At 48.4% G+C, this 25897-nt stretch overlaps 1 protein-coding gene and 1 long non-coding RNA gene across 5 annotated transcripts; one reads left to right on the plus strand and one right to left on the minus strand.

Moving 5' to 3' along the window:
- Window positions 1-791: 791 nt before the first annotated feature.
- On the minus strand, window positions 792-23515 carry FOXJ2 (forkhead box J2). Of its 4 annotated transcripts, XM_077953604.1 has the most exons (12): window positions 22401-23515; window positions 22068-22167; window positions 15478-15824; window positions 12280-12354; window positions 11238-11306; window positions 10916-11056; window positions 10031-10229; window positions 6358-6765; window positions 5849-5950; window positions 4758-4967; window positions 3706-3804; window positions 792-1790 (listed from the first exon to the last, which is right to left on the minus strand). In XM_077953604.1, the coding sequence occupies exons 3-12, from the start codon at window positions 15808-15810 to the stop codon at window positions 1702-1704; spliced, it is 1725 nt and encodes a 574-aa protein (XP_077809730.1). In that variant the 5' UTR covers window positions 15811-15824; window positions 22068-22167; window positions 22401-23515; the 3' UTR covers window positions 792-1701. The 4 variants fall into 4 exon arrangements, with proteins under 4 accessions (XP_077809730.1, XP_015006516.2, XP_077809731.1 ...); XM_015151030.3 differs by lacking the exon at window positions 22068-22167; XM_077953605.1 differs by lacking the exons at window positions 22068-22167; window positions 22401-23515 and adding an exon at window positions 19082-19206.
- On the plus strand, window positions 22745-24115 carry LOC144332788 (uncharacterized). The gene is made up of 2 exons (XR_013400897.1): window positions 22745-22897; window positions 23197-24115. It is a non-coding gene; the product is annotated as an uncharacterized LOC144332788 (long non-coding RNA).
- Window positions 24116-25897: the final 1782 nt, after the last annotated feature.

Below are 25897 nucleotides of genomic sequence, written 5' to 3' on the forward strand. Positions count from 1 at the left end.
GACTTCTTCAATAAACTCTCACATATAACCCCCTTCCAAAAAAAGGAAAGGGGTGGATGAAAGAAAAAAGCAGGAGAGCAGAAAGCCAAATCTCTTGGAAATCATGGGTAAATAAAATAATATGAATGAAAAGCAGAAATCACAAAGAAAGTGGCCTTGTCTATTCCATACATTTTGTCCCACAGCTTTTCAGCAAGTGAAATAAGGACAGAAATAAAATTGTTCTTCCCTCTCATAACTAAAATTCAACAATTAACATTAAATATACACTGAGTACTTTGCAACGGTGAGTCATGGCCACCCCTTGCAAAAGAGATGAGTTCGCTCTATACCTTTTTCTGGGGGTCCCCCTTGGCCCTCACTGAACTCTTGCCTCTGATTATTTACTCACCTCCACCAATCTCCTTCACCTCTCAAAGCCTACTTGCAAAAGCTTCAGCCAGATGATCTAGATTCCAAGAGAAGCATCTGCCTATATATTTAAAGAACTAAAATATTCCCTATCCATTTCTTTGCCAGCTCCCTTTTCCTCTCCCCATCCTCCTACCACCAACACTAAAGGTTTGGTTCTGCTATGAGAGGTGAGAATGAGATTCCCATCATGTCTTAGGACATGATGAAACTCAGAGTGATAATGGGTTACTCTTTCTTGAGAATCCCAGAAAATGGGGGAAGAAAAAAGATGGGTGGAAGATTTGGGCAAACAATTAAAGGAGGACAAACTAATATTTGCTGAATGGGAAAAAGGGATAGGAAGATAATTCGTAAATGCAAATAAGAGCCACAATTAATTTTCAGAGAAAATCGTTTAAAAGGCCAAAATAATTAGGTTGGAATCATCTCCAAGAAGCTAAAACTATGCCAAATAGTTGTCCTCATGCCCTACCATAGAAGCAGAGTTTGGGCTAAAACCAATCCTATCTTCTTACAGAATGCGCTCGAAACAAGACAATGGACACTGATGTAACATGGCAGTGTACACTCAGTTTCACACTGACTTATATTCCATCCCTTTCAACCCAGGTCTCCAATTCCAATAGGATTTTATTGTCACCCTCCTGCACCACCATCATCACTTTCACCCCGATAGGAAATGCAGACTGGCAGAAGTAAGGATTGAAGGTATAAAGGGACAAGGAAGACCTCAGAGGACAGAATTAGCACCATTTTAAAACCTCCAAATTCTTGGCTGCCAAGTAATGTTTCAGACCGTTTCTACTTGGTAATGTGGCCTCTCCAGTCCTGGCCTGAAACTGACGGGAACAAAAAACAATTTAGGGCCAAAAGGTGGGATCAGCATCGAGTTTCTCCAAGAGAAAGGTAAATTGGAGACTGAAACTTTTCTCTGTAGCTATCACGGCTTCATCTTCCAGCCTGATGATTTTAAATTAGCAAGAGGTGGACATGATCCATGATGTAGGGACAGGAGACTACAGACAGTATATAACCAATAATAATAATAATAATAGAATAATAATAAAAGAACTAGGAAAAAACAGGAAGGAAGAGAGCAGAACGAGGCAGGAAAGAGGGGGTTATCTTCGGCAGCATCTTGCAGTGGCTTCTCCGACAGAGAAAGAACAAAAAGAGGATATATGTCTATATACAGACGTGGGGGGGAGGGACGGGTTGGGGTTGCTCTTTCTCCACTGCCAGACTTCACCATGCGGCCCTGGGCTGATCTCCACACTCTGTGATGCACTAAGTGATTAAGTCCCAGTCGAAGTCATCGGGGATCTCCTCATTGGCACCAGGAGGTGGCACTGGTGGCCGAGGGACCATATGGTGTGCTGTTAGAAAGAAAGAAAGAGAGTAAAAGGAGAGTGGATGGGAAGCTGTTCCCTCAATTTAGAAGGACTGTGCTCAGCCCCAGATAACACCACAAGGAAGGCCGTGCAAAGTGATCGCCCTTATCAGCTGGAGTTATTTTTGGTTGCAGGTCACCATTTCAGTGAGGTCTCAGGAAATAAACTAGAGCTAATTACATTCCACAGCAATTAAATATTATGCTGCCATTAAAAATTATACTTCTGATGCCAGGCGCAGTGGCTCACGCCTGTAATCCCAGCACTTTGGGAGGCCAAGGCAGGCAGATCACAAGGTCAGGAGTTCGAGACCAGCCTGGCCAACATGGCGAAATCCCACCTCTACTAAAAATACAAAAAATTAGCAGGGTGTGGTGGCACGTGCCTGTAGTCCCAGCTACTCAGGAGGCTGAAGCAGGAGAATAGCTTGAACCCGGGAGGCAGAGGTTGCAGTGAGCCAAGACTGTGCCACTGCACTCCAGCCTGGGTAACAGAGCGAGACTCCATCTCAAAAAAAATTATACTTCTGAAAACATATAATAATGATAAAATAACATACAGAAGATAATATCATATGGCCGGGCACGGTGGCTCATGCCTATAATCCCAGCACTTTGAGAGGCCAAGATGGGTGGATCACCTGAGGTTAGGAGTTCTAGACCAGACTGGCCAACATGGTGAAACCCTGTCTCTACTAAAAAATAAAAATTAGCCAGGCACAGTGGTGGGCGCCTGTAATCCCAGCTGCTCGGGAGGCTGAGGCTTGAGAATCACTTGAACCTGGGAGGCGGAGGTTGCAGTGAGCCAGGTCACACCATTGCCTGCTGCACTCCCGCCTGGGCAACAGAACAAGACTCTGACTCAAACAAACAAACAGAAGATAATATCACATGAAATAGTATAGAAATTTGTATTTATATTATATGGACAAAGAATACAGAGAGTCAGATGTCACCCCCAAAACTGAAAACACTTGTGGTTAGGCAGAATAACAGTGATTTTTCTATACGTGTCTAAATGTGAAGGATCTGTTCATTTTGTTCTGTCTATGGCAATTTAGTGTCTCCCTACCCCACACCCACTGTCAGAGATAGTTCAATCCCAGACCCCCAATTCTGGAGATCAGGTGACAGGAAAGCAGACATGGGCACAAAGCAAGTATGTGTGGATAACAAATTCATTTTATTTGCCTGAGCACGTCTTCCATCTAGATTCCAAGGCTACACATAAATGTTGCACATAGCTATCTTTTGCTTACATGTACGCTTTCACTTCCTTTTACTATTGCAGTTACTAATTTTAAAGTACATCTAGCCGGGGGCAGTGGCTCATGCCTGTAATCCCAGCACTTTGGGAGGCAGAGGCGGGCGGATCACTTGAGGTCAGGAGTTCAAGACAAGCCTAGCCAACATGGTAAAACCCTGCCTCTACTAAAAATACAAAAATTAGCCAGGCATCGTGGTGTGGGCCTGTAGTCCCAGCTACTTGGGAGGCTGAAGCAGGAGAATCATTTGAATCCAGGAGGTGGAGGTTGCAGTGAGCCAAGATTGCACCACTGTACTCCAGCCTGGGCAACAGAGCGAGACTCTGTCGAAAAGAAAAGAAAAGGGGAAGGGAAGGGGAAGGGTGGGAGAAGGAGAAGGGTAGGGGAAGGGAAGGGGAAGGGAAGGGGAAGGGAAGGGGAAGGGAAGGGGAAGGGAAGAGACATCTGTCTTCGTTAGTCTCCCCTGACATATACCTCCTTAGCAGGTAGCCCATCCTCCAGCCTTGGGAATTATAAAGGCTCATTCCCTCCTGTGAGATGCAGGCAAAAATGCACAGAATGCCAGCTCAGAGTCAAAGGAAAGCAAAACAACTCATCAGAGTACAACGGTTTTGAAACAAGCTTCCTGGCTCTTACCTGGGCGATTGTATCCTGCTGAGTCCTGGGTGGGGATTGGGTACATTGGTGATGGGCCAGGGTAGAGGTGCGGAGCTTGTGGGTGCCCATAAGAGTTCACTGCCAAAGCAAGACAAGAGTTACTTGAGTGGGGGGGGGGGAGGTCACTGTACTCAACAAAGCAGGGACAAAAAAAATATACCCTTGCTCCCATCCTCCTTCTCTCTTCCCTGCCCTGTTCTGTAGCTCCTGCAGGCATGAAGGCTTTCTGCAAAAGCTGTCAGTCCTCACCACTGAGGGTAAAAAGAAATGGATAGTACAATTGTGAAATAGGAAAGATATAAGAATGAAAAATATAGAAACATAGAGCCAGGTATGGTGGCTCATGCCTGTAATCCCAACACTTTGGGCAGCCGAGGTGGGCAGATCCCTTCAGCCCAAGAGTTTGAAGATAGTCTGGTCAACACGGTAAAATCCCAGCTATATACAAAATACAAAAAAAAAATAGCTGGACATGGTGGTACACACCTGTAGTCCTAGCTACTCAGGAGGCTAAAGTGGGAGGATCACCTGAGCTCCAGGAGGTCAAGGTTGCAGTGAGCCGTGATCACACCACTACACTCCAGAGCCTGGGCGACAGAGCGAGATCTCATCTCAAAAAAAAAAAAAAAAAAAGCAAGAAACAGAAACATAATCATGACATCTCTCTCATTTCACTAGTTTGAAGATCACGTAAGTATAGAACCACCATTTCATCTGGTATCGCCCCGTAGGTAGGGATTACTGAGATGCAAATTTAAAATAGGGCCTTTCTTTAACCTCCCTTTTCTTAAGTAATTCTGATCTCCCAAACCGAGGTCTAAAAAGGAATCATACAGTCTATTCCTTTTGCATTTGTCAGTTTAGAACTTCGCTGATTCAACAGATATTCAGTCACTGATAAACTATTCAGTCACTGCTCAATTTGGGTCGCTGCCCCAGAAAATCCTTTCTCTCAGTTCTTTTTTGCCTTTCTGCTACGCTTCCTTTTCCACATAGTCTCCACCTCCATGGCAACTGGCTTTGTGCAGTACCTTGGCTCATGGCGGACTCCTGTTTGCCACTGGTGAGGGCACAGGAGTCAGCAATACGGGCAGGGGCTGGTGGGCGGTGGGGACCCCCTTGAGGGGGCACGTGACCAGTCTGAGTAAGGAAGTGGTTGAGGGAGTCACACAGATTGGCAATGTGATGCTGGTCGAGGGTCCAGTTCTTCTGCTCTGCCTGTCGTAGACTCTCCATCAGTTCTACAAAGAGGGAAGCAAGCAATGCAAACCTTGCAGAGGTAGGAAGCCCCTATCAGACCCAGCCCTATCTCACCGTTCCAAACACACCATCAATCACCCCCACTGATAACAGGCACTAACAATAACAATGTACATCTTTCAGAGCTCTGCATTTTCACACTCATTCCACTTGATCCCGTGTACCAAATTCTTATAATCTCCATCTTACTGATGAGTAAGATAACTGTTCAACGTGACTGAGTGACTCAGCCAAGGTCACACTGTCAGTATCAGTAAGTGGTGACAAAACTACAAAATAGTGGTCCAGGGCTTCTAAATTCCTGAGGGCCTTCTCTCTCCCAAAGACAGAATGGACTAGGATAATTCACTGCCATATTGTGAGTTAAGACAAGATTAATTTGAGTTAACTTGAAAATAATGTAAATATTTTCCATCTTGTGTAAAAAGAGGCTGGGTGTGGTGGCTCATGCCTGTAATCTTAGCACTTTGGGAGGCCGAGGCGGGTGGATCACCTGAGGTCGGGAGTTCGAGACCAGCTTGACCAACAGGGAGAAACCCCGTCTCTACTAAAAATACAAAAAAATTAGCCAGGCGTGGTGGCAGGTGCCTGTAGTCCCAGTTACTCGGGAGGCTGAGGCAGGAGAATGGCGTGAGCCCAGGAGGTGGAGGTTGCAGTGAGCCGAGGTCACGCCACTGCACCCTAGCCTGGGCGACAGAGCGAGAGACTGTCTCAAAAAAAAAAAAAAGAAAGAAAGAAAGAAAGAAAAACAATGAAATCCTAAATTCTGGAACTTCATTTGACAACCCCCTTCCGGTTCTAGTTTCTATTGGGTTTTCCCTTACAGTGTATCCCTCTCTTCCTCCATCCTTTGATCACTAACCTGAGAATTGTGACTGCTCAATGCTGGACCAGTTGAGCCGATTCACCATCTTGAAGCTTTCCTTTAAAGAGTCAATATTAGAGCACCAGTCAGAAGGAAAGGCTGTAAAGAGGAGGGGAAAGTGGATAATAAGAGAGAGTGAAGTGTAAGACAGCAGTCAACTGATACCAGGCTGACGACATGTAAGATTCTTGCACCTATACAGACTATCAGTTGCATTTCCAAGTTTTGGACTCTCCCTCCCTGGGGGTTTAGGACTGGAAAAGCTATCTATGCTTTAGGTACAGCCAGGCTCATGGTCAGGAGAATATGTAAAACAATCTCAATTGATCCAAGAATTCTGCAAGACAGAGCTCTAAGTACTAACGTTGTTCAGATCAGCCCACACGAAGGAGCGAAGCCTAAAAGACCCATTGTTAACTTCCTAACTAACTGCACCTCCATGCCGGAGTTAGGACAAGGACATCACCCCACCCTCCTCTAGATCACTCTGCACCCTCCTTACTCACCAAAGCCAGTGTTGTTGATGGCAGCCTGGCCTTGTGCCTGCGGCTGTGGAGGTGGTGGCTGCTGGGCAGGGTGGGAGTGGGGATGGTGCTGATGAGGGTGGTAGCCTCCGTGCTGCAGGGGGGGTGGATGCATGGCCATCACAGGGGGAGGCCCATAGCCTTCCGCCCCAGCTTGCTTTCCCCCTGGTGGGGTACAACCATCCGGGCTTGGGGTGTGCAGTGGAGGAGCACTGCCTACAGCTGAGGGGCCCTGGGCAGATGCCTGCTGCTGTTGTGGCTGGGATTGCTGGGGAGGTGGCTGTGGCGGCTGCTGCTGCTGCTGCTGCTGTTGAGGTGGCGGTGGCTGCTGCTGCTGATACATGTAGTAGTTGTTCGAGGGTGGGATGTCCCCCAAGAGAGAAGAAAAGCCTGCAGGTGGGGAGGAGGCAGGCAAGTGACTTAGGCAATGCATTTTTCACGAAATGGGATTTTCCCTGGCTTGCAATGGTAAGCCTCAGACCGAAACTGTGGAGTTAAAAGGTTAAGAACGGGCCAGGCACGGTGGCTCAAGCCTGTAATCCCAGCACTTTGGGAGGCCGAGATGGGCGGATCACGAGGTCAGGAGATCGAGACCATCCTGGCTAACATGGTGAAGCCCCGTCTCTACTAAAAAAATACAAAAAACTAGGCGGGTGCCTGTAGTCCCAACTACTCCGGAGGCTAAGGCAGCGTAAACCGGGAGGCGGAGCTTGCAGTGAGCTGAGATCTGGCCACTGCACTCCAGCCCTGGCGACACAGCGAGTCTCCCTCTCAAAAACAAAAACAAAAACAAAAAAGGTTAAGAACATTCTAGGATGGCCGGGCGCGGTGGCTCAAGCCTGTAATCCCAGCACTTTGGGAGGCCGAGGCGGGCGGATCACAAGGTCAGGAGATCGAGACCACAGTGAAACCCCATCTCTACTAAAAATACAAAAAATTAGCCGGGCGCGGTTGTGGGCGCCTGTAGTCCCAGCTACTCAGGAGGCTGAGGCAGGAGAATGGCGGGAACCCGGGAGGCGGAGCTTGCAGTGAGCCGAGATCGCGCCACTGCACTCCAGCCTGGGCAACAGCGTGAGACTCCGTCTCAAAAAAAAAAAAAAAAAAAAAAGAACATTCTAGGGCAGCAAAGATCCCTGTGGCGCTCCTGGCAGGTACAAGAGACAGGAAGGCACTTAGGTTAGAGGAGGGCCCCGACAGTGTGAAGACCACTGAAATCTTACTAAAAAGGTCAGCGTGTAGCGTTTAATGCTACTGTTTAGGGATTTGGCTGTAGGCCTGAAATCACAGTTTCCCAGCAGGTGAACTTTAAAAAAGAAACCATCCCTGGTCGTCTAGTGTTTAGGGGGGAAAAAAAGTAAATCAGAAACAAAACAAAGCCATTGGTCGTCTATTACCTCCTCTTCCTTATTTTCTCTACACTCTGCTACTGCCAACTAATTCCTGTATCCTCTAGAAACAAATGTAGCTTGGGTACGGAGCAGACAGGATGGAGTTATTTCTCAAGCAGTTATTTCTCAAGCAGACAGGCCAGGAAGAACAAAAGCCTGAGGCTAGGGGCTTTCAGTCACAATAAAACTTGAGTGAACTCTAGGCTGTCCTCACCCAATCTAATGTTTTACTTTATTTTTTATGGTTTCTCGTGTTCCCGCCTCCAAGCAACCAATGGAATCCACCTGAGTTGGAGTCATTTCTCAAGCAAATGCTACAGTCTTGGAACACAACTCTAGAAATTGATCCCCTGGGACATACAAGAAGAATTCATGAAAATTAATATAAGTTTTCCAAAAAGTGACTAACCAGTTTTTATCATTCCATTTAGCCCCTGCTGCTAACATAGGGCCACTGCACAGAACGAGAAGGTCCAATGCCTCACCTGAAATCAACCTCACCACCGTCTCTAAGTTATTTTAAAAACGAACACACAGATATTACAGAGGGCTGAACCAGATGTTCTCTCAAGGGGCCTCCCGATAAAAACTTTAAGTCATTCTCACATGATAATTAGGAAAATGTGCATGGACAAGATACCAGCTGATATTAAGGATGTATTATCAATTCTGTTAGGAGTGATAATGTCATGGTAGATAACTAGAAGAAAGTCATCATTTAGGGATGTATATCAAAATTGTATTTATGAGTGGAATGACATGGTATATGTGAATTCCATTAAATTACTCCAATTTTTAGAAGGCTCAGTGGTAAACAGAACAAGCCTAATAAAATACCGATAACTGTTAAAGTTGGGCGATGGAACACGGGGGTTTATTATATTTTTCTCCAAACTTTTGCATCTGTTTGCAATTTTTCACAATAAAAGTAATATAAATATAAATGCACTAAAAAGGAAAAAGAAACTGTTCTCACAACGAAACGCAGGGATTCTTAGGGAGAGGGTACTGCTGCTGCCCCCTCGTGGTCATCCTCCAAATGACTCGCCTGCAGCCCCTAAAATCACTGCCCTTGGCTCTGGAAGGGGCAATCCTCCAACTCACTTTCTGAAGCTAATAACCTAGCTTGCCTCCTGAAACAGCTGTATTTGCACAAGGACAGATGAGCTCGCTTGACTCCAAACAGTTTCAGTTCATGAAATATTTCCTCTGAGTAGTGATACCTCTCTTTGTGTTAAAAATAAGAAATACGGGTCAGGCTCATGCCTGTAATCCCAGCACTTTGGGAGGCTGAGGTGAGTGGATCACCTGAGGTCAGGAGTACAAGGCCAGCCTGGCCAACATGGTGAAACCCCATCTCTACTAAAAAATACAAAAATTAGCTGGGTGTGGTGGCAGGAGCCTGTAATCCCACCTAACTGGGAGGCTGAGGCAGGAGAATTGCTTGAACCCGGCAGGCCGAGGTTGCAGTAGACCGAGATTGCAACACTGCTCTCCAGCCTGAGCGACAAAAAAGCGAAACTCCGCCTCAGAAAAAAAAAAAAAAAGAAAGAAAGAAAGAAAGAAATATGGCTGGGCAAGGTGGCTCACACCTGTAACCCCAGCACTTTGGAAGGCTGAGGTGGGTAGATCACTTACTTGAGCCCAGGAGTTTGAGACCTGCCCAGCCAACATGTTGCAACCCTGTCTCTACTAAAAATACAAAACTCAAGATGGGCACGGTGGCTCACACCTGTAATCCCAGCACTTTGGGAGGCTGAGGCAGGCAGATCACCTGAGGTCAGGAGTTCGAGACCAGCCTGGCCAACACAGCGAAACTCTGTCTCTACTAAAAGTACAAAAATTAGCTGGGCGTAGCAGTGTGCGCCTGTAGTCCGAGCTACTCGGAAGGCTGAGGAAGGAGAATTGCTTGAACCCGGGAGGCGGAGGTTGCAGTGAGCCGAGATCTCGCCACCGCACTCCAGCCTGGGCAACAGAGTGAGACCCTGTCTCAAAAACAAATAAAAATGAAAAAACAAAAATCAGCCAAGCATGGTAGCACGTGCCTGTACTCCCAGCTACTTGAGAAGTTGAGGTGAGAGAATCGTTTGAACCCATGAGGCGGAGGTTGCAGTGAGCCGAGATCGTGCCACTGTACTCCAGTTTGGGCGACAGAGTGAGACCCTGTCTCAAAAAAAAAAAAAATTTTAAAAAAAGGAAAAAAGAAAATACCACTTGTTCAACAAGATAAAAAAGTCTCCATGTACCCATCCCAACTCCAGACTCACCGTGCTGAGAGGAGGAAGAGGACTTCTCCAGCATGGACTTATAGAGGTTGCGGAAGGACCAACTTAGATCCTGAAAGTTGATCTCTGAGTAGGAGAATTTAAAGTCGTGGTTGGTGTTATAGAGGGGAGGGGGACCCTCAGTACTTTCTCGACCTGAAGACCCTGCTGCCACTGCTCCACCATCCACAGATCCTGTGCCCTGCAAAAACAGGTAAGAAATTCCTGATCAGTGTCCCAGCTGAGGGACCAATAAAACCCTTCGATGGTCACCAGGCTCTCTTGCCTGTCCTCTTAATCCTCGCCCAGCTCTTCAATGGCCCAGCATCATTTTCTCCTTCTTTGCTCATTGGTTCTTATCTTGAATCTACCCTCTTCAGTCTCCATTTCTTCTTTTTGTTTGTTTGTTTCTGAGGCAGGGTCTTGCTCTGTCGCCCAGGCTGGAGTGTAGCGGCGTGATCTCAGCTTACAGCAACCTCCACCTCCCAGGTTCAAGTGATTCTCGTGCCTCAGCCTCTCGAGTAACAGGAACTATAGGCGCATGCCACTGCGCCCAGCTAATTTTGTATTTTTAGTAGAGATGGGGTTTTGGCATGTTGGATAGGCTGGTCTCAAGCTCCTGGACTCAAGTGATCCGCTTGCCTCGACCTCCCAAAGTGCTGAGATTACAGGCATGAGCCACTGTGCCCAGCTTTTTCATCCTGATCTTTCTCAAAGTTCTGCTGTGCCTTTCTATTTCTCTCTATTTCCTTCTTTTGCTTTCCCCTTCTTTCTCCATTTAGCTGCCTCATATATCACAGATACTCAATACATAATTCTGAATAAACAGTGACACATCTGAATCTATTCAGCACGCATGCCATGACCCCTGCCATATCTGCTTCCTACCTGGCTGTAGCTAGCAATAGATGTGGGGCTCTGAAGTGACATCTGCGGATTCCCCTCAGGAGGCAGTGAGGCTTCTCCGCTTCCTGGAACGCCTCCCCGTGGGCTCTTGCTGGCCTCCTGTTCTGGTGAGTCCTGGGACAGCTGAGGGTTGTGAAGAAAAGGCAATCTATCAGCAGAGGCACAACAGCCTCCCAAGACCCATGGTTTCCCCTCTGCCGGTATGCCTTCCACCTTTGCCTCTCAAAGGGCTGAACAGCCACAAGAGGAGGTGGAAGGAGCAGCTGGCTCAGATATGGCATCTCCCCATGAGCTGGGAACTTACATCATCATCTGGAGGGTGTCTTCTCTTTCGGGAAATGTCAGGGCAGGTGTCAATTGTCCAGTAGGAACCCTGGAAGGAGATCCCATCCCCACAGAAAAAAAAATCATTACATTCAGAACCTCCCAGGGTTCCGGGTATTAATGAAGAGCAAATTTGTCCTAGAAACTCACTGAGTAGGCCAGAGGTACTCCTGTGGTCCAAACACAGGCCTCGATTGTTTTGGAGGGGCAGAACAATGGCATCTAGCTCAAAGAGCTGAAAATGTCCAGACACAGCCTCTCCCTTCCCTTCTGACCTGAGGCAAAACTTGCTTGGACTTTAGCATCCACATCTGTCAAATGGAGAGAATGATCCATCCCTTCTCTTTTATGGGGTAACCACCAGGGACTTTTCTATAGAGATGTTTGTACAAAGGTTATTAAGTCTACCTTTTACATCTAGGAAAAAAGAGTGCCACACAAAAAAGGGGGAGCATGAAAGTCAACTTTACCCTAAGTATTTCTATTTAAAAAAAAAAAAAAAAAAAAAAGATTTCACAGTCTTTTTTTTTTATTTTTTGAGATGGAGTTTCACTCTTGTTGCCCAGGCTAAAGTGCAATGGTGTGATCTCAGCTCACTGCAAACTCTGCCTCCCAGGTTCAAGCAATTCTCCTGCCTCAGCCTCCTGAGTAGCTGGGATTACAGGCATGCACCACCACGCCCAGCTAATTTTTTGTATTTTTAGTAGAGACGGGGTTTCACCGTGTTAACTAGGCTGGTCTTGAACTCCTGACCTCAGTTGATTCACCCGCCTCGGCCTCCCAAAGTGCTGGGATTACAGGCATGAGCCACCGCGCCCAGCCTCACAGTCTTCCTTAGTCACCCATTCTAGTGGGGGCCCACAAGCTTGACAACCAAGCTTCCTCTGAGAAAAAATAAAGATGCTTCTCTAATTAGCATGATTTCCTCTTCTGGGCAATTAAAACAGCCATGGGACTCTGGGCTGTCAACTACTTCACTCTCCTTCCTGCTCCTCCTTTCAATGCTTATAGGAGTCTCTTACCTTCCCAGGGTCATCCCGAGGTCTGGGCACCTTCCGGAAACACTTGTTGAGAGAAAGGTTGTGCCGTATTGAATTCTGGAGATGCAGAGAAGCAAGTTAGGCCTGAGCATTGTGCAGAGCAGAAAATTTTCCAATACAACACAGAGGGACACACAAAAAAACATAATAAACCATGGAGGTGAAGTATCAGGGCAAGCTTAGTACCTCTTAACTACACTGATGGAGGGAATTATGCATCAAATAGCAATAGCAATGAGATAAGAAAAATGCAGAGATTAAATTGATGGGAGGGAATGGCTACAAATTTGATTACTAATGCTTCTGAAAAACTGATTATATAGTTTTTCAATCTTTCCAGCCAACTGACAAGTATATAAATGCCTCACAATCACATCTGCCCAGTTCCTCAATCTACCCTACTGATAGCAAAAGAACAATGTTTTACAACTTTTTATATACATTATGAATGAAACAAAAACACAGATCACCTTCATTTTCTCAATAGCCCATAGAATGTTCACATTCGGAGGAAAGAAATATTGTATAAGTGTGTTGGGGCCGGGCATGGTGGCTCACGCCTATAATTCCAACACTTTGGGAGGCCGAGATGGGCTGATCACCTGAGGTCAGGAGTTCGAGACCAGCCTAGCCGACATGTTGAAACCCCGTCTCTACTAAAAATACAAAAAATTAGCCGGGCGTGGTGGCACGTGCCTCTAATCCCAGCTACTCAGGAGGCTGAGACAGGAGAATCGCTTGAACCCAGGAGGCAGAGGTTGCAGTGAGCCTAGATCATGCCACTGCATTCCAGCCTAGACAACAAGAGTGAAACCCCATCTCAAAAAAAAAAAAAAAAAAAATGTGTGTGTTGGGTGGGGTTGGGGGTTATGGTAGCTAGGAGGGACATATTTACAAAGGCAAAGCTCAGTGGGCCAGGCATAATGGCTCATGTCTGTAATTCCAGCATCTTCGGAGGCCGAGATAGGAGGATCACTTGAGTCTAGGAGCCTGAGACCAGCCTGGGCAACATAGTGAGACCTCATTTCTACAAAATAAAAAAAATTCCTGTGCATGGTGGTACACGCCTGTAGTCCAAGCTACTCAGGAGGCTGAGGTGGGAGGATTGCTTGAGCCCAGGTTCAAGCTCCAGTGAGCTGTGATTGTACCACTACAATCCAGCCTGGGTGACACAGCAAGACCCTGTCTTTAAAAAAAAAAAAAAAAGAGAGGCCAGGTGCAGTGGCTCACACCTGTAATCCCAGCACTTTGGGAGGCCAAGGCAGGAGGTGGATCATTTGAGGTCAGGAGTTCGAGACCAGCCCAGCCAACATGGTGAAACCCCCGTCTCTACTAAAAATACAAAAAAAATTAGCTGGTTGCAGTGGCAGGTGCCTGTAATTCCAGCTACTTGGGAGGCTAAGGCAGGAGAATCGCTTGAACCTAAGAGGAGGAGGTTGCAGCGAGCCAAGATTGCACTACTACACTCTAGCTGGGCCACAAAGCAAGACTCCGTCTCAAAAAAAAAAAAAAAAAAAAGAGGCCGGGTGCAGTGGCTCACACCTGTAATCCCAGCACTTTAGGAGGTCAGGGCGAGTAGATCACTTGAGGTCAGGAGTTCCAGACCAGCCTGGCCAACATGGTGAAACCCCATCTCTACTAAAAATACAAAAATTAGCCGGGCAGCAGTGGCGCACACCTGTAATCCCAGCTACTCGGGAGGCTGAGGCAGGAGAATCGCTTGAACCCGGGAAGCGGAGGTTACGGTGAGCCGAGATCATGCTACTGCACTCCAGTCTAGGCAACAGAGTGAGACCCTGTCCCCCACCCCTGCAAAAAAAGAAAAAAAAGAAAAGAAAGCTGAGTGCTTTCAATAGTCTCCAACTCACTACATGGTTTGTACATCAAATGGGGATTTACAGAGTGAGGGAACTACATATTAAGTTCCCATTCCTACTCAGCAATTGACAAATGAGCTACTGCTCCAAAAAATTGAGCATATCAGCCTTCCTTCTTTGCTTGGGAGAAGAGCCCCTTCTTTCTTCATCTCCAGCCAAACAACTTAGCTTCTCATTACTTGCTTGGTAGCCAGCTGTTGGTAAAGAACCTAATTATATTATTATTTTTCTTTTTTTTTTTTTTTTTTTTGAGACGGAGTCTTGCTCTGTGCCCCAGGCTGGAGTGCGGTGGCGCGATCTCGGCTCACTGCAAGCTCCGCCTCCCCGGGTTCACGCCATTCTCCTGCCTCAGCCTCCCGAGTAGCTGGGACTACAGGCGCCCGCCACCTCGCCCAGCTAATTTTCTTGTATTTTTAGTAGAGACGGGGTTTCACCGTGTTAGCCAGGATGGTCTCGATCTCCTGACCTCGTGATCCGCCCGTCTCGGCCTCCCAAAGTGCTGGGATTACAGGCTTGAGCCACCGCGCCCGGCCATATTATTATTTTTCTTGGAATGCAGCTTTTCAAAAGATGATGACTGTGCAATGGAGCTATGGAAATCTGATGATCTAGATTAGATTCCTACCTTTAGGTAGGAAGGAGTGATGCCATGCCTTGCATAGTGACTGGAACATCGTAGAATGGTAATAAACATTTGTGAAATGAATGAATATCCTCTTTGAGGGATCAGAAGACAAGAGGGTGTGGGCCGGGCACAGTGGCTCATGCCTGTAATCTCAGCACTTTGGGAGGCTAAGGTGGGCAGATCATGAGGTCTGGAGTTCGAGACCAGCCTAGCCAACATAGCGAAACCCTGTCTCTACTAAAAATACAAAAAAATCAGCCAGGCATGGTGGCGGGCACCTGTAATCCCAGCTACTCAGGAAACTGAGGCAGGAGAATCGCTTGAACCTGGGAGGTGGAGGTTGCAGTGAGCCGAGATCATGCCATTGCACTCCAGCCCAGGCGACAGTACGAGACTCTGTCTCAAAAAAAAAAAAAAAAAATGAAGATAAGAGGGTGTGACAAGCAACAGTATCCCGCCATCCCCATCACTATACTTAATGGCTTGGAGCTTCCCTGATATACCTTATAAAAGTTGTTCAACTCTGAAAAACAGTAGGGGGCAGAACATATGCGATTTTAAGTTTTCACATCTCTGAGACAAGCCAGAGTAAACTGAACAGGTTACAGGAAGAAACAAAAGTAGAGAAAAAGGTTGTTGAAGGCTAAATCTAAGCCAAAATTACAGAAGCATTCCCACCTTCCAACCAATGCCAGCATTCTTGTAATAGGGGAAGTTATCACAGATCCAGCGGTAAATCTCGCTGAGAGTCATCTTCTTGGCTGGAGAGGAGTTGATGGCATAGGTGATGAGAGTGGCATAGCTGTATCGTGGCTTGCCATCCTGGTGAACTGCTGCCTCATCTTTGCTCAGGGTGGCATTAGGATCTGTGGGTGAGCCTGGTGAACACTTGCGGCTGCTCCCGGGAGGCCCAGCCTGGGAGGCACTTCCAAGCTTCTCAATGGTAGCTCGGAGGGTCAGCTGGGGAAGCCAGTCTATGGAGGTGAGGCTACTCTCTAGGTCAGAAGCCATGGTACTTCTGGCTTCTGCAGAGAAGAAGACAAAGAGGAGACGAAAAGACTGGGGGCAAGTAATACTCAAATCCTTTTGTTTGAGGGAAGGAGAGTTTCTTCCTGCTCTCATTCCCATCAGACACCCATGGCATGGCCTTCCACCAGGTGTTCCCAGAATCCCCAAGCAGATCTACCAGATGATGGACTGCTAGTTACCCTACAGCTTAACGTGGAGCACGGCCAAAAGGCCTCTCCATATAGGACTAAAAGAGATCAAACTTCACACCAAATTGAGCTATTTCCTCAATTCACCTTACTTATAGCCCTACAACATAGTATTTTTAAACGATGTAGGAATGAGTTTGAAAAAAGAAAAACCCCACTTAGCAGGTGAAATTAAAGTCCATTCTCCAATCATGTGACACCTGTTGTATTTTCATACAACATCCAGACAGATGGCATGAATGTCCACGTAAAGAAAAGGTCTACCTAAATACAAACATACATGGATGAAGCACGCACCAACACTTTTAAAGACGTTTCCTACTAGATATATTACGAGCACTTGCCCTTTTTATCCCACACACATGTGCACCTGAGGCATATTAGATATATCCCAGGCATAAATTATACATGACAACCAGCAGACAGATACATAAACAGTGAAGCACATACACAGAGATCACGATTACATATACAGCATACATTACCACCAGAGCACAAAGTCACACACAGAAGCAACACATCCTGAGTACACAGCTGCCCTCACACTTTTTAAGCTACCCCTTGCATGCTCCCGCCCACAGACACCACCACCAGGAAGAAGTCATCCACAAGGACCTCCCACCTCTCAGCCTGCTGGGCTTCACCCAGCCAGGGAGACACCCAGCTGTGTGCCTACCGGTAACAATCAGATAGCCTGGCTAAAAATAGCCACTCTGGGACTCGGAGCTGGCTCCCCTTCTCCGCCCTCCTCCTCCCTCCTTCCTTCCAGCCAGGCAGGCACGCTCGCTGCACCTCCATGCAAACTCCTGGAGCTGCCAGACCGCCTACGCCTGATGTTTGCACGCCCTGCTGCCACCCACACTGCCTGGGCGCTCTTCCCAGCAGAGAGGTATAGCTACAGCGACGTCTTGCTGAGGGAAAGTGAAGAACGATGGGTGCTATCTGTATTGCAGGGTCTAGAAAGGCTGGCAGGAAGCACTAGGTAGCCATTTGGCACTCCCCTAGAGCTGATGCCAGCAACCCCTAAGCACTTGCTGCCTAACAGGTTTGTGCCTGCACAGCCGCCAGATTCCAGCTAACATTGTCTTCCTCAGTCCCACCAGGGCATTTCTCCTGAGGAGCCAGGCCTAGACGGCCTCAAAGTTCAGAATCCTGAACAGAAACACATGATGTAAGTGATCTCTAAATCCACAGCTAGATATATGCACAAGCGTATCCATAAAATACAACAGATCCACACACTTTGCAGTCTAAAACTCAACAGCAGATAGGACCATGTCCCCCTCTCTCCTGACCCCATCACATCTTTCAGGGTCTCAGCTACCTCTTCTATCCTAGGTAGTGATTCTTCTGCCCTTGACCCTTAAGCTTTTCTGCTAGGGGTCAGCATTCTCACTTGCTCCCTTCTCCCCAAGGCCCACCCACGCAGATGGCAATCTGCATGTGTGCACATGTACCCAGCCCTGTGCTCCTAACCAACACCACGCCCACTCCACAAGGCTGAAGGAAACACTTTAGTGCCTCAGGGGCTGGGGCAGCAAGAGACCCAACTGTAACCCAAGAATTGTTGGACAGGAGAAAAGGGGCGGAGGGAGAGGGATGGCAGGTTTATAAATAGCGTCATAGGCCGGGCGCGGTGGCTCAAGCCTGTAATCCCAGCACTTTGGGAGGCCGAGACGGGCGGATCACGAGGTCAGGAGATCGAGACCATCCTGGCTAACACGGTGAAACCCCATCTCTACTAAAAAATACAAAAAAAAACTAGCCGGGCGAGGTGGCGGGCGCCTGTAGTCCCAGCTACTCGGGAGACTGAGGCAGGAGAATGGCGTGAACCCGGGAGGCGGAGCTTGCAGTGAGCTGAGATCCGGCCACTGCACTCCAGCCTGGGCGACAGAGCGAGACTCCGTCTCAAAAAAAAAAAATAAATAAAAAATAAATAAATAAATAAATAGAGTCATAAAGGGTTTCCCCTTTATCCTTAGCTTCTCTCCCACCATCCTCCTCTGCATCCCACTACCACCTTGCCCTAACCATGGAAACTTGGAAACTAACAGGAACACTTAATCATTCCAGGAACCTCACACCTTTCAATACTACTAAGTCAAAACACCCCAGCCCCTGGGCTATAGCAGGGTACTTGTAGCAGGATCACAGTCCTGTAGCTGGGTCATCCGAACTGAAGAGTGGTATGCCAATGAGCAGGTTTCCAATGACCAGGGTCCTCCTGGGTCCTCCCCAGATGGGGAGGTCCCTAAAGTAGTTCTGCCCTATTCCCTATTATCTCTTTCTAAAGATCCCTAGGAAATTTCATCTTAAGAGCACAAAGGCCTTCTGTTGATATTTCGTTTGAAACAACTTTTCCAACATTGGACAGGGGCATGAGAGTCGATTTAAAGTGTTTAGAGGGCTTACAGAAGAACCCACTTGGCACATGCCCATCACAGTGAGTGCCTGAAAGGGAAGCACTCTCAGCCTTGTGCAAGTTGTTCTATGCCTTTCCCTACCCTTACCCCAGCACCAGGTTAGGACACTGAGGTTAAATTTAACCTTTCTCCAGCCCCCTTCCAGTCAGCCCTCCAGATACAGCCCCCAGCACTCAAAATATATTCAGATCTCACCAGCTACAAGCAGTATGTAGCATCTGATCCTTTTGATCTTTCAGCACCGTTCTCCTTTGACCCATTCCACTTCCTCACACTCTTCACTTCCCCATTTGCGAAGGGCAGCCCAGTGTGTACAGCCTCAGAGACTGAGGTTCCTTGGTTCTATTCCAAATCCTCCTGGGCTGTCCCTAACCATCCCTTGCCTCTTTGATGAAGTCCTTTTTTTTCTTTTTTTAGAGACAACGCCTTGCCTGTGGCCCAGGCTGGAGTACAGTGGCGCGATCTCGGCTCACTGCAACCTCCGTCTCCCAGGTTCAAACGATTTTCCTTTCTCAGCCTCCCGAGAGGCTGGGATTATAGGCACGTGCCACCACGCCCAGCTAATTTTTGTATTTTTAGTAGCGATGGGGTTTCACCATGTTGGCCTGACTGTTCTTGAACTCCTGACCTCAGGTGATTTACCTGTCTCAGTCTCCCAAAGTGCTGGGATTACAGGTGTGAGCCACCATGCCAGGCCCCCAGTGAAGTCTTGATGCCTCAGTTTTCCCCTTCAATAAAAGAGATGAACTCATAAACCCTGCCAAAGCATCGTCCCTGGAGGGAAGTGAATGAAACTTAATGAGCTCGTGGCTGCCACACATTCCATGCTCCCCAAAATAATGGCATGAGGCTAATGTTCAGGGCTATTATTAGAAAGGCAAACAAGAGGTACTTCCATTTTTCAGTCCAACCAACCTAGTTACCCAGACCTCTCTCTCCAGGTGGGCCTTGTGCCACGGGGCTTGGGCAGAACCTGAGTCAGGCCACATTCTTCTCTGTGAGCTGGAAGACTGAAAGGAAATACCCATAGAAGCTGGGAAAGGCAGCCAAAGGGCAGGCTCCATCACATCCACAGGACGTCTAATGAAGACTACAGAACTGGGAGAAAGGCAGAGAAAAAACAGACAGACATTCTGGGAGTGAAAGACTGATCCTGGATGAAACATATAAGATCCACAATAATAGGCTCAGTTTTCTTCCCATTTTATCTGAAAGGCCACTAATTGTTCTAATGCCAATGTCAGGTATTCACATGTGATAACTTCCTGCCCCGTACAGAATGCCAGAGCAAAGAGGGCAGTGGCTAGGTGTAGCACATGAGGAGTTAGGCTGCCTGAGTTTCTTTTTTTTTTTTTTTTTTTTTTCTGAGAGAGAAGTCTCGCTCTTGTCCCCCAGGTTGAGTGCAATGGCTTTATCTCAGCTCACTGCAACCTCAGCCTCCCGGGTTCAAACGATTCTCCTGCCTCTGCCTCCCAAGTAGCTGGGATTAAGGCGCCTGCCACCACGCCCGGCTAATTTTTGTATTTTTCGTAGAGACGGGGTTTCACCATGTTGGCCAGGCTGGTCTCAAACTCCTGACCTCAGATGATCTGCCCGCCTCGGCCTCCCAAAGTGCTGGGATTACAGGCGTGAGCCACCGCGCCTGGTCAAGCTGCCTGAGTTTCAATCCCCAGCTCCACTAGTTTGATTGTTGTAAGGATTACCTTGAGTTCATATTTTCAGAGCACTCTGTAAGTGCTAAATAAATGTAGCTATTGTTTTTAAATGGGGAAAAATGAGAATATTAGAAATTAAAAATTAGCAAACTGACAGACTCTAGATGGGAGTGGAAGCAGCAAGCCTGCAGTGGTTTGCATCACAAAGCCTGCACTGAGTCTGCAATGCTTTTCAGGATGTCGGAATCTCAAACTTTTCCTTTGGAGATAACCACCCAGTACTAGATAATGCGAGGATCAGGAAGACTCCAGGGATGAAGGAATGAGGGACTATCATCTCTTATCTTCCAGGGAGAACTAAGTGTAGTCCTAAGACATGGTCTGGGAAAGTACTCTCTAAACCACAGTTAATCCCACTCAGTAGCCACCTACTTCTAACTGATTCCAGAGAGGCAAGGAGGGTTAGGGAACTCAGTCCAAACAGGACCAGTTAAACTGTGTGGCGGTGGCGGACTTGGAGGTGTTGTGATATAGTTCACCCTGAGCCATTCAGGCAGGTGGTGAAGTACTTTATAAGAAACAGGCTGCTGTTAACCAGAGTGGCCTCTTTTGTAAAAGGTAGGGGAGGGAGCTCCGGAGTTAGGAGTCAAGGATCCTCATCCTTTTGCAAGCAGCAGTATCAGCAATGAAGCTCTCTTATTAGTCCTAGAAGAAATGATCCCAACCTGAGACTGGGCTGCCCTGCTGCTTAAAGGACTGTCCTGTAGACTGTCATGAGGGCTCCCACTGGCTGGGGGAGGCCAAGCCTTTCCCCTCAGGTGGGCATCCTTACCACCTCTCCATGTCCGTGTACAGGGGCACCTGCTTCTAGAGGCCCACCAGAAACACACAATTCTAGGTAACTGGAGTATAGTCTGAAAAGCACAGTAAGCACCTGTCTCCACACACTTACCCACTGGAAACAGAGAGAGCCACACTCACCTGAATTAAGAAGTATATGCATGTTGTCCTACAGCACAGCCACGCAAACCTGTGCCCTATCTCATATACCACCAGTAGCTTCCAGGACAAGTGAATGTGCTCAGGAACTTAGGTAGAACTCACCCATGCCCCCAGAAAGAGGAGGAAATATGAAAGGCCAAGTCAGATGAAGCCTCCTTCACAACTTGTCCTTGCTGTGAGACAGAAGATAAGGTATCTGCTCATGGCGAGGCAGGAAAGCAGACACCCAGCTAGTGATCTCTCCTAAAAACAGCCCAGGCTTCAGGGGAGGATTTCCTGGTACCCTTTTCCTGCCTTTTCTGAAGATTCTGGACTTTGATAATTCCCTAGCTTATGAAGGAAAACTTTAACACAAGGTTCCGGGAACTCAGAACTGAACAAGAAACAGGAAGGGAGAGGATGAGACTATTAGGTACTTTTCTGGAAGGAAACTTTATATACTCCTCAAAAGTGAAATCTCTCCAGTGGTCAACTTGTTTAGATGGAAATCTGGAGAGAAGTGGAGCAGCAGCCCTCCTCCCTTCGTATCCAGGATCTAATTTTTCCTGAAGAATTGTGAGCAAAAAACAGGAGCTGAGAAGGAGACTGGGGCAGTGGTACAGGGCCAGCATCAAGGAAGCACTTCAACCCAGGAGCTGGCATTCCCCTGCACACTTTCTTCTCGCCTCAGAACATGTGGGATTCCCATTTTCCCTTTGGATTTTATGGGCAGAGGCATACATCCAGCTAGCAATGGAAATGTCAGGAGAGGAGGCCTCTTGGTGTCTGAGATAGGATGAGCAGGAACAGACTGCTTTTCTTGTCAAGGGAGCAGTAATTGCAGTAAGCTGGAGGGAACACCTCTGGTGAACACTAAGCTGACCTCGGCGTGCCCTGGGCAAGGCCAGGACACCAGATGCCACCGTGATTTTCATGAGAACCCGCTCTCCAGGTGCAAAGGCCCAACGTGAAGGGCGGTCTGGGAGTCTTACCACTGGTTGGGTTGTGTACACAGCATGCACGTTCTCAAAACGCAGCCGTTTTCCGATATCCCTTTTCCTCAGCATGAAAACATCCACTTCCCTAAGGGACCTAAAATGAATCCCATCCCTTTAGTCCCCAAACACTAAGAAACCCATTTCTCCGAGCTTCTGCCGCAAGATGTGAGTTCAAATCCAGGAGGCCCTTGGATCACATTTCCCACTGGATTTTCTGAGTCATCACTCTTGTCTTCCCCGGTAGTGAAACCCACGATCCACCAGCTCAACCCCGTACACCCACTAGTGCCAGACGATGACAGAGAGAAGATGAAAGAAAGCACTAACCTGTCTCCAAGGTTCCCCTGGCAAAGGGAGGGAAGCACTTGGTACTGGAGTTTGGGGCTGGAGGGATTCCCCTCTTCAGAGACAGGTGACGGCGCTCATCCTCAGTGGCTCTTCCTGTACTTGGCTGAGCCTCCCAAGTTGGTGAGGGGAACTTGGTCCCCTGAGGATGAGGAGCCAAGGGAGGAGGAGGGGGAGGGGGAGGAGAAGGAGGTCCTACTTGGGGAAGGTGGCACACCCCCCACACCCTGCTTGTTACCCTGGGGAGGAGGGGAGGAGCCTCTCCCAACCAGGAGTTGTCTCCTCCCCCTTGGGGGAGTTCCCCTCCCCCCCAAACTGGATCTTTCTGAGTTGGAGGGCTCTTTCTGTCTGCTGGAGATCTGAGCGGAGGGGCTCTACCCCGTTCCACTGTCTAGGCACGAGGAAGTTGAGGGGGAGGCCTCCCCTCTCCAGAAGGCTGAAAGCCGATTCCTCTTCTTTCCCTGGAGTGGCTTCTGAACGTAAGGACTCCTGTCCCCTGTGAATATTGGTGGGCCGAGGGTGCTACTCCATAGGCAGAGCCCTCTCTCTCTTTGCCTCGAAAGTCCTGAACTGTTGAGATTGTGTGTTTGGAGGGGCGGGGGCGCGCTAGGGTGGTCTCACTCTGCTTCTCTGCGGAAAGCTCCCCTCTTTCCACTTCTGGGGGTCTCCTCCCCGGCCAGTACAGGGGTCTTCCTCGCCTCTAGGCAGAAGAGCGGCGTCCCCCCACGGGTCTCTTCTTTCCCTCACCCGAGTGGTAAGGGTCTTTTCTCTCCAACAGGGGGAGAGGTTGCTCGCGTCCCCGCTCCCGCCTCCGCTCCCGGGGTGCCCCAGAGGGTGGGGCTTTCGTACTCCCGGCTCTCCCTGAGCTGGCCTGGGCAGCACGGTCCGGGAGGCCGCGGCTGGAGACTCCAGTCCCTGCTACTGTGGCGGCAGCACCTCCTCTAGGGCCGTCCTGTCCGGTCCGCTCCCTTCGGCGCTTGGGGCTCCCAGCGCTGCCACCGCTCGGGCTCCGGCCAGTCCGGGCTCCCGGGGAGCCAGAAGGCGGACGGACAGTGTCAGGGCTCGGCGCGGGCTCGGGCTCGGCTCGGCTCCGCTGCAGGCCCCGGCTCCTCCCCGGCCTCCGCGCCGCGCTCCGAGCCCCTCCCCCTCCCCCGCCCGCCGGCCGCCGCCGCCACCGCCTCCCGGCGCGGGTTAAGGAGGAGCCGGGCGGCGCCGAGCCGCGAGCCGCGAGCCGCGCCGTCCGGTGTGCACTCCGCCTGGAAAGCCACGGCTGCGCTCATGCCGGCGAGGGGTCTCGCAGCCCTAGCCCCGCTGCGGCCGCGTGGCTCCGGGAGCTCACTGTCTACCCGGGATGACAACTCACTGCTCCCCGTCGGGAGATTCCCTCGTGCGCACCGTACACCATCAATTCCAGCCGACACCCCGACCCCGGCGTTTCATTGTTAAACTCCGAATACAGATGAACAGCCCCAGCTTTCTCAGGACTGTCTTTGATGGGCTTCTCTTTCCCTCGAGATAATTTATAAAGGATCATGAGCATTGAGTTGAAGATTGGGGTGAAGTTTATATGTTACCCTTATATCATCCTGGAATTTAGTAAATGCTCCTTGAATGAGTGGATACATGATAAATGAGCGTGTAACGGTGAAATAAACATCAGAAGATCTGGGTCCTGTACCTTGTTCCAGCTTCGTAAACTTGTGCATGGCCCTTGTTCTCTGCAATCTTGCTCAGCGAAGAAGGGAACTTGATATTCGGCCTGCTTACCCTTTACAGCTGTCACATCCTGGAGTCATATTATTCTGCTGCAAATTCTTATATATTTCATACTCTGGCTTTTTTTTTTTTTTTTGAGACGGAGTTTAACTCTTATTGCCCAGGCTGGAGTGCAATGGCGCGATCCCGCGTGCAATGGCTCTATCTCGGCCCACTGCATCCTACGCCTCCTGGGTTCAAGTGATTCTCCTGCCTCAGCCTCTGGAGTAGCTGAGATTACAGGCGCGCGCCACCACGCCCAGCTAATTTTTGTATTTTTAGTAGAGATGGGGTTTCGCCATGTTGGCCTGGCTGGTCTCGAACTCCTGACCTCGTGATCCGTTCGCCTCGGCCTCCCAAAGTGCTGGGATTACGGGCGTGAGTCACTGCGCCTGGCCCATACCCTGGCTTTTTAAACTTTTGTCAAACTACCCTACTTTCTTTCCTTTCTTTTTTTTTTTTTTTTTTTTTTTAATACAGACGGGGTCTCAGTATACTGCCCAGGCTGGTCTTCAATTCCTGGGTTTAAACTATTCTACCGTTTTAGGCCTCCAAAGTGCTGGGATTACAGGCAGGAAACACGGCCCCGGCCTGCTCTCTACTTTATATCACATAAAATAATAGGAGACCCGGCGCGGTGGCTCACGCCTGTAATTCCAACACTTTGGGAGGCCCAGGCCAGGGGATCACTTGAAGTCAAGAACTGGAGACCAGCCTGGCCAACGTGGTGAAACCCGTCTCTACTAAAAATACAAAAATTAGCCGAAGGCCGGGCGCGGCGGCTCATGACTGTAATCCCAGCACTTTGGGAGGCCAAGGCGGGCGGATTACAAGGTCAGGAGTTCTAGACCAGCCTGGTCAATATGGTGAAACCCTCGTCTCTACCAAAAATACAAAAATTAGCCAAGCGTGGTGGCGGACGCCTGTAGTCCCGGCTGAGGCAGGAGAATCGCTTGAACCCGGGAAGCGGAGGTTGCAGTGAGCCGAGACCGCGATACTGCACTCCAGCCTGGGAGACGGAGCCAGATTCCGTCTCAAAAAAAAAAAAAAAAAAAAAAGGAATTAGCCGGGCATGGTGGCGCGTGCCTGCAATCCCAGCCACTCGGGAGGCCGAGGCAGGAGAATCACTTGAAACCGGGAAGCGGAGGTTGCAGTGAGCTGAGATCTTGCCCCTGCACTCCAGCCTGGGAGACAGAGTGAGACACCGTCTCAAAAAAAAAAAAAAAAAGATAATAAGAATACAAAAATATTACTTGCAAAATATTTGAATTGCCCGCCAAAGACCGCATACTTAAGTTATATGTATATATTAATAATGATATTTATAATATGCCAGGCATTGCACTGATCATTCTGCGTGCGTTATCACATTGATGATTCCAGCAATTTCCTAAAACACTATTATTATACTTATTTTACAGATGAGAAAATTGTGACTTCCAGATACTATGTGTGAGTTCACTTAATTAGTAAGTAGCAAAGTCAGTACTTAAATCCAAATGACTCCAATGCCCAGCTCTTAACCTCTATACCATTGTTCGGAGCCATCAGAATTTAAAGTCATCCTCAAAATTAAAGGCAGTAAACCAAACCAAGCCTTTTCCTCCTCCTCACACTTCCTATATTCAGGTTTAAAGATTTATTTTTTCCCCTCTTTGAGGCATTAAATGATTCTCCCACACGCAGATAATTTGGCGGCAAATCTTTCTTGCTACATGTTGGAT

The sequence above is a fragment of the Macaca mulatta genome, chromosome 11, assembly GCF_049350105.2.
Source record: "Macaca mulatta isolate MMU2019108-1 chromosome 11, T2T-MMU8v2.0, whole genome shotgun sequence".
NCBI classification, from domain to species: domain Eukaryota; kingdom Metazoa; phylum Chordata; class Mammalia; order Primates; family Cercopithecidae; genus Macaca; species Macaca mulatta.